This window comes from Heteronotia binoei, chromosome 1, assembly GCF_032191835.1.
Source record: "Heteronotia binoei isolate CCM8104 ecotype False Entrance Well chromosome 1, APGP_CSIRO_Hbin_v1, whole genome shotgun sequence".
In the NCBI taxonomy this organism is placed as follows: Eukaryota; Metazoa; Chordata; class Lepidosauria; order Squamata; family Gekkonidae; genus Heteronotia; species Heteronotia binoei.
Window position 1 is genome coordinate 174257576 of NC_083223.1, and position 16249 is coordinate 174273824.

General features: G+C 41.4%; 1 protein-coding gene across 2 annotated transcripts in view; it reads left to right on the forward strand.

The window, feature by feature from the left end:
* BIRC6 (baculoviral IAP repeat containing 6) overlaps positions 1 to 16249 on the forward strand; it is a 224539-nt gene that overhangs the window by 53016 nt on the left and 155274 nt on the right. The window contains exons 17-29 of one of the 2 annotated variants that reach the window (XM_060244345.1): positions 3448 to 3578; positions 4955 to 5116; positions 5200 to 5331; positions 6749 to 6846; positions 6986 to 7133; positions 9114 to 9247; positions 9839 to 9985; positions 10635 to 10822; positions 11968 to 12282; positions 12678 to 12777; positions 13766 to 13980; positions 14077 to 14285; positions 15864 to 16210. In XM_060244345.1, coding sequence (XP_060100328.1) covers positions 3448 to 3578; positions 4955 to 5116; positions 5200 to 5331; positions 6749 to 6846; positions 6986 to 7133; positions 9114 to 9247; positions 9839 to 9985; positions 10635 to 10822; positions 11968 to 12282; positions 12678 to 12777; positions 13766 to 13980; positions 14077 to 14285; positions 15864 to 16210 — 2326 coding nt within the window. The remainder of the gene's footprint in view (positions 1 to 3447; positions 3579 to 4954; positions 5117 to 5199; positions 5332 to 6748; positions 6847 to 6985; positions 7134 to 9113; positions 9248 to 9838; positions 9986 to 10634; positions 10823 to 11967; positions 12283 to 12677; positions 12778 to 13765; positions 13981 to 14076; positions 14286 to 15863; positions 16211 to 16249) is intronic. The other variant, XM_060244352.1, reaches the window with a different exon arrangement.

The following is a 16249-nucleotide window of genomic DNA, read 5'->3' on the forward strand; positions in this document are numbered from 1 at the left end:
TCATGGCTTCCTAATCAACCTCCAGAAGAGCCAGCTAACACCTGCCCAAGTCATCACACATTTGGGATCAGTGATAGATTGAATCAAGAAAAAAAGTATTTTTCCCACTATACAGAGCAGAGAAGAGCATTCAGACAAACAGTTTTGCTCTATGAAATCCGTGGATTTGCTGCTTATATGATTGCAGCTATTGAGATAGTCCCTTGGACCTAATAGAATTGAAAACTGCTGAAGAGTTGAATAATAAATATGATTGGTTCCAAATGCAACAAATAAAGGGCTTGATGGATTATGGTATCAAAACTGAAGGAATAAGAAAAGAACAAACAGAAATGGAAAAAGTTCTGCTTGGAGATAATGAAAAATTAATTTCAAAAATATATAAATTACTTTTAAAATGGTCTACAGAGGATGAAGTAGTGAAATCTCAAATGATTAAATGGGCAATTAATGTAAATAAAGAAATACAGATGGAAACTTGGGAATACTTGTGGAAGAATTCTATGAAGCTTTCGACGTGTCATAGTATTAAAGAGAACTATTTTAAAATAATGTATAGATGGTATATGACTCCTAAAAAACTGGCAAAGATGAACAATAAGATGCCAGACAGATGTTGGAAATGTAAAAAACATGAAGGTTCTTTCTACCATATGTGGTGGACTTGTGAAAGAGCAAAAAAGTATTGGCAGATGATTCAGCAAGAAATTTCTAAGATCTTGGGATATGAATTCAAGAAAGTTGCAGAGACTTTTCTGTTGGGAGTACAAATGGAAAAATTTCCAAAAGTAGATAGAACTGTAATTTGGTACTTGCTTTCAGCTGCTAGGACATTATATGTGCTGTTGTGGAAGCAAGAAAAAATACCAGAGAAATGGGATTGGATTATAAAAGTTATGACATGGAGTGAAATGGACAAATTAACAAGAATATTAAGAGACTATGATTTAGAAATGTTTAAGACAGAGTGGAAAAAGTTTAGAAGATATGTAGAAAAAGAGTGGAAAATAAAAGGACATCGGACCATTTTTGATAATGATTTAGTTAAAAAAAAAAGAATATAAATTTTTGTTTTAATAGTTAAAGGTACCTTTAAATATTTGCATTTTAAGTAAATAACATCGGCGGGGGTCAAGTAACGGGGGGAGGGGTGGGTAGAAAGTAATATATGGGGTAGATAAAAGAAGTTTTTAAAGATGTAAGAAATAGATTTATTACCATATGTTACCAATAAAATTGCTTGAAGCTGAGATAGTCCCTTGAACCTGGGCACACTCTTGGGTACTTCAGTGAGCTTTGTTGCCATACCAAAGGCTCATAGCCCTCTGAAAGCACATCAGCATCAGTCAGTATGTTAGGAAGGACCTCCTTTGGTGGACAACCAAGAAACATTTGTAGGCAAAACCTTCCAAGTGACCACAGACCTACGGATCACAACTGACACTACCCTGGTGGGTCAGAGAGCCCATTACGCACTGGACCAAATGCAGGGGACCTGGCCCGTTTATTTGTTTAATTCAGTTTTTAGCCCGCACTTCCCGTAGGACAGGCTCAGAGCAGGTTACATCATAAAAGTAATCAACAGTAAAAACAATAAAAGATCAATTTAAAATATATCACATCTAAAACTACAGAGTGACAATAGAGACTAAAATGGCAGATTATGCTTCACAGACATGGCCTATTGTCCAGGTCCAGCAGATCTTATAGCACTGATATGGAATGAAGGGGGAAGGCCAGGAACAAGTGATGTCCACTGCCTCAGCTGAAAGCCTGGCGAAAGAGCTCTGTTTTACAAGCCCTGCAGAATTGGAACAGATCATGCAGGGCCCAGATCTCCAGGGTGATCTCATTCCACCAGGCAGGGGCCAGGGCTGAAAAGATGGACATCTCTGGGGCCAGGTTTTACCAAAAGTTGTTGGGTCACTAATTGTAAAGACCTATGGGGCTCATACAGAGAGAGGCGGTCCAAAGGTGTGCTGGCCCCTGGCTGTACAGGGTTTTAAAGGTAAGTACCAACACCTTGAACCGGATCTGGTACTCAATAGGTAGCCAGTGCAGTTCACGCAGCATAGGATGGATTTGTGCCGTACAGGTGACGGTGTCAACATCCGTGCAGCAGCATTCTGCACCAGCTGGAGTTTCCGGAGGAGCGTCAAGGGCAGCCCCACTTAGAGTTACAATAATCTAGCCTGAAAGTGACCATCGCATGGGTCACTGTGGCCAGGTCGTGGGCAGGGGCAAGATATGGGACCAACTGTCTGACCCACCTCAGATGGATAAAGGCTGATCTGGCAGTGGTGGTAACCTGGGCCTCCATAGTCAGAGAGGCATCCAAGAATACCCCCAAGCTCTTCACCCTCTACATGGGCATCAATGGAGCTCCATCAAAGGATGGGAGCCTGATCTCTGATCCCAGCCCCCTGTAACCTAGGCACGGGACCTCCGTCCTCAATGGATTCAGTTTCAGCCAGCTCTGTTGCAACCAACCAGCCACGGCTTGCAATGCCTTACCCAGTTCCTTCTTTGCCGAATCCAGGCGGTCATCCATCAGCAGATAGAGCTGGGTGTCATCTGCATCTTGATGATACTCCAGCCCATACCTACAGATAATCTGGGCATGGGGGACGTATGTAGATGTTGAATAACATTGAGGAAAGAATTGCTCCCTGTGGCACACCACATTGTAATGGGTGCTGCTGGGATTGTTCATCTCCAAGTGCCACCCTCTGTCCCCCGACCTTGGAGAAAGGAGACCAGCCATTGTAGGGCTAGCCCCTGTATTCCTGAATTGGCAAGGTGGTGAACCAACACTTCATAGTCAACCATATCGAATGCTGCTGACAGATCAAGAAGGATCAGCAGTGCTGAACCGCTTCAATCCAGATGCCTCCGGAGATCATCTACCAAGGCGACCAACACCGTCTCCGTCTCATGGGCAGGGCGGAAGCTGGACTGAAGGGATCCAGGACATCATCCTCCAAAAAAGTCTGAAGCTGCGTTGCCACCACCTTCTCTACTACCTTGCCTAGGAATGGCAAGTTCGAAACTGGGCGGTAGTTTGCTAGGACTGCAGAAGTCACCAGACTGAGGGTGGGTTCCTCCCCACAGACATGGAAAGTGCAGTCAATTTTCTGCCTCTAGGGATTGTGGGAAGAGGAACCCAAGTGTATCAGAGTGTCCTCCTCACTCTCAAGAAGGAACCCTCACAGTAAGTCCAATGTTCTGTTCTCCTGTGTCTGGAAAAACTGGTGAGATACAGCCCAATTAAGTATAAACTTTGCAAAATTAGTAGTTAATATCTTTTAATGTTTAAAATATCTTTAGGCATGGTAACTAAGACCAAATTTTATATAAAAGTTCTCGCTATAGATAATTTAACCTTTTGATTTGAGCACAAAATGATTTTAAAACAAATGTTTTTAAAATTCTTTTTTACCATTGTAGGACAAGTCTTCCAGTAAAACTGAAACCAGCAATTCATCTAGGAAATCAGATAACCTTAGAGGATGTGATTTGCTTCAAGAGGTCTCGGTAACAATTAGAAGATTTAAAAAAACATCTGTTTCAAAAGAGAGGTTTGTTTATCATTTGGTAATTTTGATATATAAGTACCGCTGTCCACATACCTAGTCAGGAAAGCTCTCTCCTTAGTGGCTTTTCAGGTAACACCACCACTCATCAGCCATTTAACCCAGGGTTGTCAAACAGCTAGAAGTGACCCGCACAGGGCTTTAATCTGGCCTGCTGTTCTCTGCTCTCCCCTGCCTTTGCCTGCCCTTGTCCTTCCAAGCTGCTTGGGAGTGCAGAGAGCAAAGGGCAGGGCTGCTGAAATTCCCTCCTTTTCACTGGCTTCTCCTGTGCCTACATGAGTCTGTTAGAGTTATTTGCTGAAGTCTCCTGGCTGAGGGGGAGGGGGCTTGCTTACAGACATTGTGCTTCCCAGTGGAGGTTTTTCTCTTGTGTTGATTGAGCTAAATACAGGAGCCAGGTGGGTCTGCTAGAGCTTTGAGTTATCAATAAGCTCTGTCCCTCCATTCTTCTCAGGGTAGTGTTTGTTTAATTAGAATTATGTTTTTGCCTGGGTTATCCAGGTCATGGCAGTCAGTTGAAGAGATTCTGCTTGGCATGGAGAGAGTCCCAACTTCTGTCCCTGGCATTTTCAGTTAAAAGGACAAGCTGTGGCTTATTATTAGAAAGACTTCAACCTGAGTATCTGAAGAGCTACAGCCACTCTGAGTAGACCATGGTGGTGGGGAAGCTTGTAATGCCCAGCCATTTTATATTTTCCCCTGGGTCCTAGGTTGCCTCAGAGAGTTGACCATGAGAACAGTCTGGGGAAAGGGTTTGCTCCCCACTCCAGGCAGTATGGGGGCATCAGTCTAGTGCTGCACTGCATCTCTAATGGTGTTTGCCTGTGTCCTTCTATCTCAGCTACCTGGCATTACATATTATGACAGACATGGCCCAGCCCAATAAAGTCCAATTTATGTAAGATCCAGCACTTATAACAAATGAGTTCGACACTCTTGATTTAAACAAACATTTAGTACATAATTTCTTAATTCCAGCCCTGTATCTGCATTCTTGAGTGCTGCATAGTCATACTTCTCATTGTATACATGGGTTTCTATGGCAAATTTTGTGCATGATAGCTCAAGAAAACTTTAAAATGCTGCAAAGATTAAAATAGCTTTTTCAGATGAGAATTGCAGTACCTTCCAAAGACAGTTCTTGTGGCAAAAAGAAAACAGATTTTCTTTTTTAAATGTGGGGGCTTTGAGGGGGGGGTTCCTGTTGAAATAGCTGTTGAGAGAAAAGTGGTGCATATCTCTCCCTCCCCCCTCTTTTCTGGCACTGGGCTTCAGCATTGTAGAATTATAAAAGGCTGGCTTCTTAAACACTAGCATTTTCAGTAATTAATTCCCTTCCTGTACTTTGCCTTTTTCCCTAGAGTACAGCGGTGTGCTATGTTACAGTTTGCAGAATTCCATGAAAAACTTCTTAATACTCTCTGCAAAAAGTCAGAAGACAGTATTGTCACAGAACATGCTCAGAGTCTTGTGTTAGATATTTTATGTTGGCTGGCAGGAGTTCAGTCCAATGGACCGGGCAGGTAAAAACTTTTAGTTCTACCTTTTGTTATGCAATATCATTTATCTTAAGGGTTGTGATTGAAAGTCTGGATTTGTTTTTCAGTTCAAAAGAAGCAAATGAAAGTTTGCTGACAAAAACAAGGGTGTGTCTTTCTGATATAGTACGTGTTTGCTTCTTTGAAGCTGGTCGAAGCATAGCGCACAAATGTGCACGGTTTCTGGCTCTCTGCATAAGGTTAGTAAAGATGGATTTGTATTCTTGCGCATTTATTTTCTCTCATGATTCCTTTAATTGTGTATGTCAGTTAAGCTTTAACATTGGAATACAGCAGTAGTCTTACAAAATAGTTCAATGTTTTAGTGTGATTATAAGGGAGAACTTCTCTTCCCCCAGTTCACTCATCTGCAGCATTTCTGAGACTGTGGTCCAGATCCACACAGGTACTCCAAGAGGACTTTGTAAGATCAGAAGATGAATCTCTTCCAGTCCCACCCAGCTAACATGAAAATGGAGTTGTCTCAAGTTCCTAGGAATGAAGGCAGAGACTATCCACCTTAAGAGAAGGAGATAATATTGACCTTCCTTTTCAGCCACCACTGCTTACAGATCACCTAGCTTCCATATCACCTATGAGTAACCTACCAGGCTTGGGTCCAGATTAATATATCCATATGGTCAAGGACTTCTATCTGTAGAGGGTTATTTTCCTACCTCCTCCATTCTGTGACAGCCAGAAATGTTCCCCTCCAAAAAACTTTTATTCCTGGGTCTCCCCTCTCTCCCAAGAGCGGGGGAGGGGGGGCGTGGAGAGAACAGGATTTCAGGCTGCTGCAGGAGATGTTAAAATTGTTCTGTACAAAAGGAAGTCCTTGCATCTGCAGAAACATTAGCCTGGGTTCAGCTTATGGATAGGTGACAGGGAAATAGTAGCTCAGCCCAAAAAATTCTAATTGATAGAGTGGCATCAAAAGGGTACTGTCCTAGTGAAGTCATAATTATATCTGGTATAAAATTGAATTGGCTTTTACTGAAATGCAAATTACTTCACCACTGGGATTGTGATAGTCTGCACTCACAGACAATTTTCAGTTGAACTGTATAATACTGATCTTTCTTTGTTTCTGTGAATTATTCTGGAAGTTTTTCCAGGTCTTTTCGGTCTCTGTTCTCTTTGCCTCTGGCTAGAAGTTATTAACTAGTTTCCTGCTGTCCAGCACAAAGTTCCTTCCAATCAAGGGGTAGGAAGGATTAGAATGTGGGTTTGGACCTTTTGAATTGTATCCCCGTATACTCAGTTTATCCTCTGAGGGCAGACCTTGGACATAGTCCATATAGACAAGACAGACATTTTACTTCAGTTTGCTTTTAAATTGTAGCTGATGTAGTTCTCACTGCATTGTTTTGAAGACAAAGACCTCTTTGAGGCATGTGCATCTTGCCATGTGCACTTTAAAAAAGAGGCCAGTCTGGAGCATGTTGGGCACCTGTGAGGGATGACAGGAGGGTTTGAGGGTTCATGAAAATTTTAAAATCAGGAGTTCTCACGTTGCTCAGATTTGAGATCTGCTGCCGTAGAATATTTGCTTCAAATGGCTATATGTGCAGAGTTGTACCACATGATCCTAAAATGAAATGCATTTGGTTTTTATAGCAATGGAAAATTTGAACCAAGTCAACAAGGATTTGGCTCAGTCCTTTTGAAGGCTTTGCTTGGCAATATATCTTATTTGCCTGCAGCAGCAACAGGAGGTAAGCCCCCCCCCCATGCACATTAGTGGTGTGCATGTGGGTAGAAGTACATCCATGTGCCTCCCTTTTTCCATAAAAAATATATTGAAAAGTTGCTTTTGTGATTATTTAAAATTTGAACTGTTGGCAATTTTTCCAGGTTCTGTGTATTGGTATTTTGTATTGCTGAATTATGTAAAAGATGAAGATTTAGCTGGCTGCAGTACTGCTTGTGCATCCCTGTTAACTGCAGTGTCCAGACAGTTACAAGACCGGTTAACACCCATGGAAGCTTTACTTCAAACCAGGTAGTAGAAAAAAATGTATATATTTTTCAGAATGCAGACATTTAGTCTGATTATTGGTATATTCTCCAGTTATATTTTCCATGAATGTACACATGGTTCTGACCGTTTGCAGATTTCCATATGCCCTTCCTTGCTGCATTCCTTTTTTCCTATTCCTGTGACTGGAATAAAGAGCTCTGTTCTGTCAGGGTCAGGACTAGGAGTGTACATTCAGCAAAGTCTGAGTTGAAAAAAAAATACTCAGAAAATGCCTTATTGGTATTATTTGGGTATTGATTCAGCTAGATATAGATTTCAGATATCATTTGTCTTTTCAAAAAGGCCAAAAAAATCCCAAGGATATTGCTTGTGCATCCCTGTTATCCCAAAGATATTTGGGATTTTTGGAACTGCTGGAAAGATGAACTTTAAATGGCATTTAAAGGGATCACAGTCCCTTTGAATGGCTTCTCTTAGCCAAGTAACTCTGGCGAGTGAACTCTGAAAGCATTTAAAGGGGTGTAGTCACTTTAAGCACCTTCGGAGTTTTCCAAACCATGGAGTTGTGCATCTTGGAGAATCCATTTAAATGCCTTTTTCGTCCTCCATTGAAATCAGTAGTGGATGGGGGCACCAGGTCCATCGTTTTTAAACTTGGGAGGTTTTCTGAGGAGATGCAACATATGCTATGTTGAAAATTTGGTGCCTCTACCTCAAAACTAGCTCCCCCCTCCCGTGCTCCAGATACCCCTGGATCAATTGTCCATTATACCCTATGGGGACCATTGATGATAATGGTCGCCGCAGGGTATAATGGAGCTGGAAAAATTTGAGGTCCTGAATATTTCCCAAATCTGAATATTATTCTGGTATGGCATTCGGGAATATTGGGAAATGGCAATATTTTTCAGGTTCCGTATACCCTAACCTGAAAAATACTGCTTTTTTGTTTGTTTGCTCTTGTCAGGACTAGGGATGGACACAGACCAGGTCCATGGTCCATGGTCTGTGCAGTCTGTGAGCTAGAGATGCAATACTCACAGTGAGTCTCCAGCTGACTCCACTACATGCCCTCCAAGTTTGATCTGGATTGGATTTAGGATGGCTGAGTCACAGCCTCCCACAGCCCCCAGGAAAGTGTTCTTTAGGGAAATCACAGCCACAGATTCAGGAGTGTTTCCAGCTGCAAGCTAGAGGTATCAGAATTGCAGCAGACCTTCCCAGGATGGCCCTCTACACACTCTACAAGTTGCATGCAGGTTGGCATGGGGGGGGGGGGGGAGTTCCTAGGATTCATTGTGCAAAGAGGGGGTCTGTCAAATGCCACCCCCCGCAAGCTAGAGGCATCCAAGTCACAGTGGACCTCCCCAGGATGGTCCTCTACCTGCCCTCCAAGTTGTGTGCATATTGGCATTGGGGAAGGGGGAAAAGATCCAGTCCAATGTTAAAAAGGGGAAGAAGTTTGTCAAAGCCCCCCCCCCCCATAAGCCTGTTTCCAGGACAACAGAAGAGCTGTAGAACAACATAACCCCTAGTTGTCTTAATGCCTTGGCACCAAGTTGTCTGGTCCACGGATCAAATGGACTACCTGGAAAAATTTGTGATCCATATGTGGTCCACTGACAACTGCAAATGCACTGACTGAGCAAACAGACTACAAACACCACCACCCCATCCATTACAAAATTGAGTCCGTGGTCCAGTTTGTGCCCATCCCTAGTCAGGGACATATTTTTCAACTTTATCCTGAAGAAGAGAAAGTGGCTGGTTCTCTATGAATATAGGAAAGGAACTGTTCTTTGACTTCAGGTTTTCATCTGGTAATATATACTCCTTTTATTCTTACTTTGATTGTGAGTTGCATCTTATCTCTTTAGTGCATAAATATAATAATCCTCAAACTGAATGCCTTTAGAAACCCAGATTCAGATTTGTAGTATACAGTTTTACCCTGCATATCTGCCTGACAATTAAAATACTGAGCTATCTTTCTCGTTATAGGTATGGATTATATAGTTCACCTTTTGATCCAGTGCTTTTTGATTTGGAAATGAGTGGCTCTTCTTGTAAGAATATATACAACAGCAGCATTGGTGTGCAGTCAGATGAGATTGACTTATCTGATGTCCTCTCAGGTATGCAAATACATCAAGGTAACTTCTTTTTTTCCTTTCATAGCCTATTGATTTGCACGAAACCCATACAATATAGTTCTTACCAATTTGCATAGCCCTTTTATAATCCTTGATTGAAAATTCCTAACTTTGTCAAATGGTTCAGTTTTGCTTACTTTTTTTTTAACGTCCACTTTCAGTGTGTGATGTTTAAGAATTCCATCAGAATAGTGTAATAAAGCAAGAGTCAAGTTGCACCTTTAGGATGAACAAAGCTTTATTCTACTGCTTCAGACCAACATGGCTGCCCACCTGGATCTACCTCATAATAGTGTATAATTGGATTGATCAAATACACTAGTTTTTAGTGATCAGATACTATACAATTATACTTTGCCAGTTTGAGACCAAGGCATGGAGTTCTGTAAGAATGTTGACATCTGGAACATCTTGATGCATGACATAGTATCATTCAGTTTGAGCCTAGTAACTCAAAGTCAGCATTAGCAGTAGGGATAGTATCCCAGACATATTTATAATGATTTAATTTTAATTTACACATTGTCATGAAAGTAAATTGATTGATGCTTTTTTTTTCCTTTTTAAATTCAGGGAATGGCAAGATAAGTAGTTGTGCAGCTGCTGAAGGCAGTTTCACTTCCCTCACTGGTCTCCTGGAAGTTGAACCTTTGCACTTCAGCTGTGTTTCAACTAGTGATGGAACCAGGATAGAAAGGGACGATGCAAGTACGTTTACTGGTATATACAGCATTTTATTATTTCTTCTTAAAACAGCCAAGTTAGAGCATTGTGCCAATAAAAACTTACTGGATGAATAAGGTTCTAGAATAAAAGGATTAATTTGAGTCCCTATACATGTTTTTAAAATTAGGCAAAACTAAGCCCTTTGATCTCAGAGTCATCTAAAGTTTTGTGCAATTAAGAGAGAAAAATGTAAATACTGGATAGTAGCATTTTGATTTCCCTGCTTGCTTTGCAAATAGTATTGGAACATTAGCTGCATAAAATGTAAATCTTGTGATGACCAAAGTAAATCTTGTGAGGAAAGGAAAAAGCCAGAGTAATATCTGTTTTCAAGCCTGCTTTCCCCTCTGGTATTTGGGAGCCATTGTGGTGTACTGGTTAGAATGTTGGGCTACACCTGAGGGAGATACCGGTTCAAAGCTTATTGCCATTAAACTTGCTTATTGATGTTGGGCCAGTTATTCTCTTTAAGCTTCACATTTCTCACAGGATTATTTTGTAGGGATAAAGTGGAAGGGAGACTATTGATGCTAGTTTTGAGTACCATAGAGGGAAGTATTATTACAAAGAGGTGACATTTCAGAGGAATACTTGGTGTACTGCCTTTCTACAAACATGTTTTTGTTTCTTTGTTTCATGCCAGTGAGTACCTTCGGGGTTACCCCATCAGTAGGTGGCCTCTCATCTGGGACAGTTGGGGAAGCCTCGACAGCACTGAGTTCAGCGGCCCAGGTAGCTTTGCAGTCTCTCTCTCATGCAATGGCCTCAGCCGAGCAACAGCTCCAGGTGCTACAAGAGAAACAGCAGCAGCTTTTGAAGCTTCAGCAACAGGTTGGAGGCCATCTCTTTCACGATGTCTCTAAACTTCAAAAGCTGAGAGAGTAGTTATCAGAAAAAAGGCCTGTAAATTTTTTACACTTTCAACCAAGGAGCTAGCAAAGAGGGCCACTTCATACATTATAAAAACTCCTACACAGAAAAGCACATAATCAGGCCATGGGTTGCACTGTAAGCGCTCCATAGGAGAGAATTTTGTACTTTAATATAAATATATACTTAATTTGAGAAAAAAATGCACTTAATCTGTTTAATGATGGAAAATGCAATTGGCTTTATTCTTTAAACAGTCAACAGTCTGCTCTTTACTCATGGTCACCCAACAGGGACACCCTGGGACTCAAATAGGAGAAAAGGAGGCATTAATGGTTCCTGCTCTTCCAAGTATGTGTGTTCATTGCAACCCACCTGGGCCAAATTACGTATATTTAAACTAATAACCTATCTACATCTGCAATGTGTGGTTTATGCTTTCTAAGATCAATCAGTCAGTTCAGTTCAGATACTTCAAGGCTGAGGATACAGTTTTAATTACATTTTTGTAATTTCAGTATAATTTACTTCCAAAATTGCCAGGTAGTCTTGGAGTCAGTTCACAGCGTTGCCTGTCAAGTGCTGACATGTGCACAGTAGGGGTGTCATCACACTTGGTTTTATGAACAGACAAGATACTATGTTCTATGTCAGATTGAAGTATGTGAATGCAAGGGACCCTAGATTTGTGAATATGTAAATAAACAGTAATTCTTTAATCCCAAACATGCTTGAGAATGCATTACATTGAGTGCTGCTGGTCTCCATGTAAATTCTGTAGAACTGATTGGCCAGTTGCCTTAAATTGGAAGCACTTTTCTCTACATGGTTTACATCAACTTTTTTTTGTAGGAAAATTGGGTGAGTTTTCAGGTGTAAGTTCTTATAAATTTAGTTTTTCTTGCACTGTTTATCAGCTTTTTAAGCTACTTTGCAAGTTTCTGTATAAATTTTCGTTGTGACTTCAAAAGAAAGCTGAGGCTATTTGCTTGTATTTAATTTATTTTTGTTCTATTCATGCTGCTTGTTGCTTAATGCTTTATTGCTAATGCCTTTCCAGGCAGCACTGGCCTACAGTACATATGCTGCTTTTATTTTCCCTGCAGAAAGCAAAGCTGGAAGCAAAACTACACCAGACAACAGCAGCAGCTGCTGCAGCAGCATCAGCAGTTGGTCCTGTTCACAACTCTGTGCCTTCCAACTCAGTAGCAGCCCCAGGGTTCTTCATTCATCCGTCGGATGTCATCCCACCCACTCCTAAAACAACCCCCTTGTTCATGACTCCGCCTCTAACGCCACCTAATGAAGCAGTTTCTGCTGCTATCAATGCAGAGCTTGCACAACTTTTCCCGGGCTCAGTCATTGATCATCCACCAGTTATCCTTTCTGCACACAACAAAAATGCAAACAAGTCCAGAACGGTAACTAAAAAGAAGAGCTTTCATGACATTCAAGTCTCCGTAATGTTAATGACAGGAACTACCTTGAGTGATTGTCAGCTTGCCTGTTAACCTGAGTATAGACAGTGTGTTTTGACAGGTAGTATTGCTGAAACTATGGAACCCATTGACATACAATATCCACAAACTTATTAAACCTAAACTCTTTATAAGGAAGCTTTAATGCAAATAGACAACTTGTTATTGTTTTCAAATTTTGCATTGGAATGCTAGTAAACTAATCCAATACACAGTGTGACTGATGTTGAGTTCTTCAATCTTGAGTTTTCAAAGGCTGCCAATTTTTTTTGCATGTGCAGTAGCTAGTGACAAATATTATATATTGAGATATGCGAGTTAATATTTCTTTCTTCTAGAATCCTCTTGGAACTGGACTGGCTCTTGCAATATCTCATGCCTCACATTTTCTTCAGCCTCCTCCTCATCAGTCCATCATTATAGAACGAATGCATTCTGGTAAATTTTACTGATTATTATGAACTGACCTAGCTAAGGGCCCAAATAATGGCTGAAACTGAAAAGAACTGTTATAAGAATGGTCAAAGGTGTAGGCTCACCTGGTGAAATTCTGGACTGTTACCTTTAAACGTAGATCTGTATGTCATATCCATCAACTTCTTTTGAAAGCCCTTGCAGCTTCAAAGCAGTTTACATTGGCATGGACATCTACAAGTTCAAATAGAAGCCTAAAACTCCTTTTGAATTTGTATAACTAGTGCAGTTCTTTGTATTCCAGCTAATATTTGTTGCTCTGTCTATTCAAATGAAAATAATAAGCAGAGGAAAATAGTGTAAGAACAAACACAGAGAACCTTCAGTGGTTATTTTGTTGCTGGCTAGTGGACTGTCATCCTTTGAACCTTTGTGTAGTTCATGTCTGTCTTTACACAGTTACTCAATTTAGACAGCCCTTCAAATTGTGACTTGGAATATTGGGAGTAAACTACAGGCTTATGCTACCACCCAGTGTATGACTTCCCTCTGTTTCTTGGTTAGCACTAGCTATAAATCAACAGGTCATTGTTAGTGGTTGCCCAGTAAGCCAAAATCATAAATACATTTCTGAATTTGATTGCAAGGTAAGAAAGCCAATTGACCAGGGTTAATTCATGATCTTCTGGACAACAATTGGAGGATTTGTCTGGGCAGTGATGTTGTGATTATCATGTTAGACTGGAACCTAGGAGTCTTGGGGTCATAATTGCTTCCAAGCTATGAAACTCAGTAGGTGACCTTGAGCCACTCGGTTCCATCTTATCCTGACATACCTCACACGGTAATTTGGGGAATATAATGGGGGAGACTCCGCCTCTAATGCCACCTAATGAAGCAGTATATCTGCATTATACATGCTTTGACTTTGTGACTAGAAGTGCTTTTCTGGTACACTATGAATTTGCTATATTTAGTGGTATTTCATCAAGCTTAACTTTTATTTCTCAAGGTGCAAGGAGATTTGTGACTTTAGACTTTGGCAGGCCCATATTGTTGACAGATGTACTGATTCCAACTTGTGGAGACCTGGCTTCCCTGTCAATTGATATTTGGACACTTGGTGAAGAAGTTGATGGAAGAAGATTGGTGGTGGCTACAGATATTAGCACCCATTCTCTCATTCTGCATGATTTAATTCCACCTCCAGTTTGTCGATTCATGAAGGTAAAAATCTTTTCATGTGCTAAACTTTGTTGGCTGTTCCTCATTCTTTAAGGAGATATGAATTAACATTATGGGCTGTATTTTCTTTCTTTCTAGATCACAGTCATTGGCCGTTATGGGAGCACAAATGCTAGAGCCAAAATCCCTTTAGGATTTTACTATGGTCATACATATATCTTGCCACTGGAAAGTGAACTGAAAATTATGCATGATCCTTTGCGAGGAGAAGTTGAATCTACAAATCAGCCAGACATTGATCAGCACTTGGCCATGATGGTTGCATTGCAGGAAGACATACAGTGCAGGTCTGAAGTATTGGAAAACTGGATTAATTAATTATATCATATTTCTATCCCACCGTCTTGCACAAGTGGGCTCAGGGCAGATTATAGCAGAATAAAGCAATTAAAAACATCACAACATACTTAGTTAAAACCAACAAACCCCCATATAACATACTGTAATTCATAAGGTAGCAGTTACAGTTTGACAGGAATTCTACATGAATTCTGTATGTAGGAATGAGATGGATCAGAATGTTAGGCAAGTATATATAACCACCATCAATAGCACAATTGAATTAGTGCAAGCCCCAAAAAGTAAGTGGGGCAAAGTAGAGCAGAGGAGGCCGATACAATTTGGACACCTATCACCTCAACCAAAGGCCTGGCAGAACAACCCCATTTTGCAGGCCTTGTGGAATTGTAATAAGCCCCACAGGACCCTGATCTCACTCGGGAGTACGTTCCACCAGGCTGGGGCCAAAGCCAAGCAAGCTTTTTTGGCTCTGGCCCTGGTTGAGGCTAAACTGATGTCTTTGGGGCTGGGGATCACCAGGAGATGTTGTTCCGAGGAGCATAACAGCCTTCTGGGGACATATTGGGAGAGACGATCCTGCAGATATGTTGGTCCCAGACCGCATAGGGCTTTAAAGGTTAGTACCATAACCTTGAATCTGATCCAATACTCAGCTGGTAGCCAATGCAGCTGCCAGAGTACTGTTGTTTTATGAGCTTTCAGTGGTGTCCCTGTTAAGAGATGGGCTGTTGCATTTTGAACCAGATGGAATTTCTGGATCAGATTCAAGGGCAGCCCTGCATTGAGCGAGTTACAATAGTCTAACCGGGAGCTGACCCTTGCATGGATCACTGTGACTAATCATGGGGGTGAGGTAGGGGACTAGTTGCTTGAGTAGCCGAAGATGGTAAAAAGCTGATCTTGTAGCATTTGTGACTTTGGCCTTCATAGAAAGTGAGGTATCCAAGTTCATCCCCAGACTCCTCACCATCAGCATTGGTGTCAGCAGTACCCCACCAAGGGTTGGGAGCTGAATTCCCGCTCTCGCCCTGCTGTGGCTCAGGCTCTTAGATGGATTTAGTTTCAGTTGACTCTGCCATAACCGGCCAGCCACAGCCTCTAATGCCCTGGCTAAAATATCTGGGGTGGAGTTCAGGTGGCTGTCCATCAACAGATACAGTTGGATGTCATCAGCATACTGATGACAACCCAGGCCAGACCCCTGGACCAGCTGGGCAAGGGGGTGCATATAGATGTTAAATAACATCTGGGAGAGGACTGCGCCCGAGAAATGCTGCATACCAGAGGGTGCTGTGGAGAAACTCTACAAATGCTACCCTTTGTCCCTGACAATGAAGAAAGGTCAGCTACTGTAAGGCAGTCCCCCGTATCCCCCCGTTTTCTCTTTTCTTATCTTGCATTGCAGTATAACGCAATATTCAAACCCTTTTTTAAAAATTAACAAACCCACTTTCCTTGCTCTACTTAAAACATTGGAAAGCATGTGTGTTAATTTTTAGGGGATCTGATTCTTAATAGTGAATTTCAGCTTTGTTGTGTGCTGTGTTTTATTCCAACTTTCACAGGTATAATTTAGCCTGTCATAGGCTTGAAACACTTCTACAAAGCATTGATCTTCCTCCACTGAACAGTGCTAACAATGCTCAGTATTTTTTACGAAAGCCTGATAAAGCAGTAGAGGAAGACAGTCGAGTATTTTCTGCTTATCAAGACTGCATTCAGCTCCAGCTTCAGCTCAACTTGGCTCACCATGCTGTGCAGAGGCTTAAAGTAGCTTTAGGTGCCAGCAGGAAAATTCTGAAAGAACAAACTGATTCCAAAGAGTTGATTCAGATGTCATCCACAGAGCAATTGCGCACAATTATCCGATACCTGTTGGATACCTTACTGAGCTTGCTCCATTCTTCTAATGGTTGGTATTCTGCTTATTTTTATCTGGAATTATGTTTGC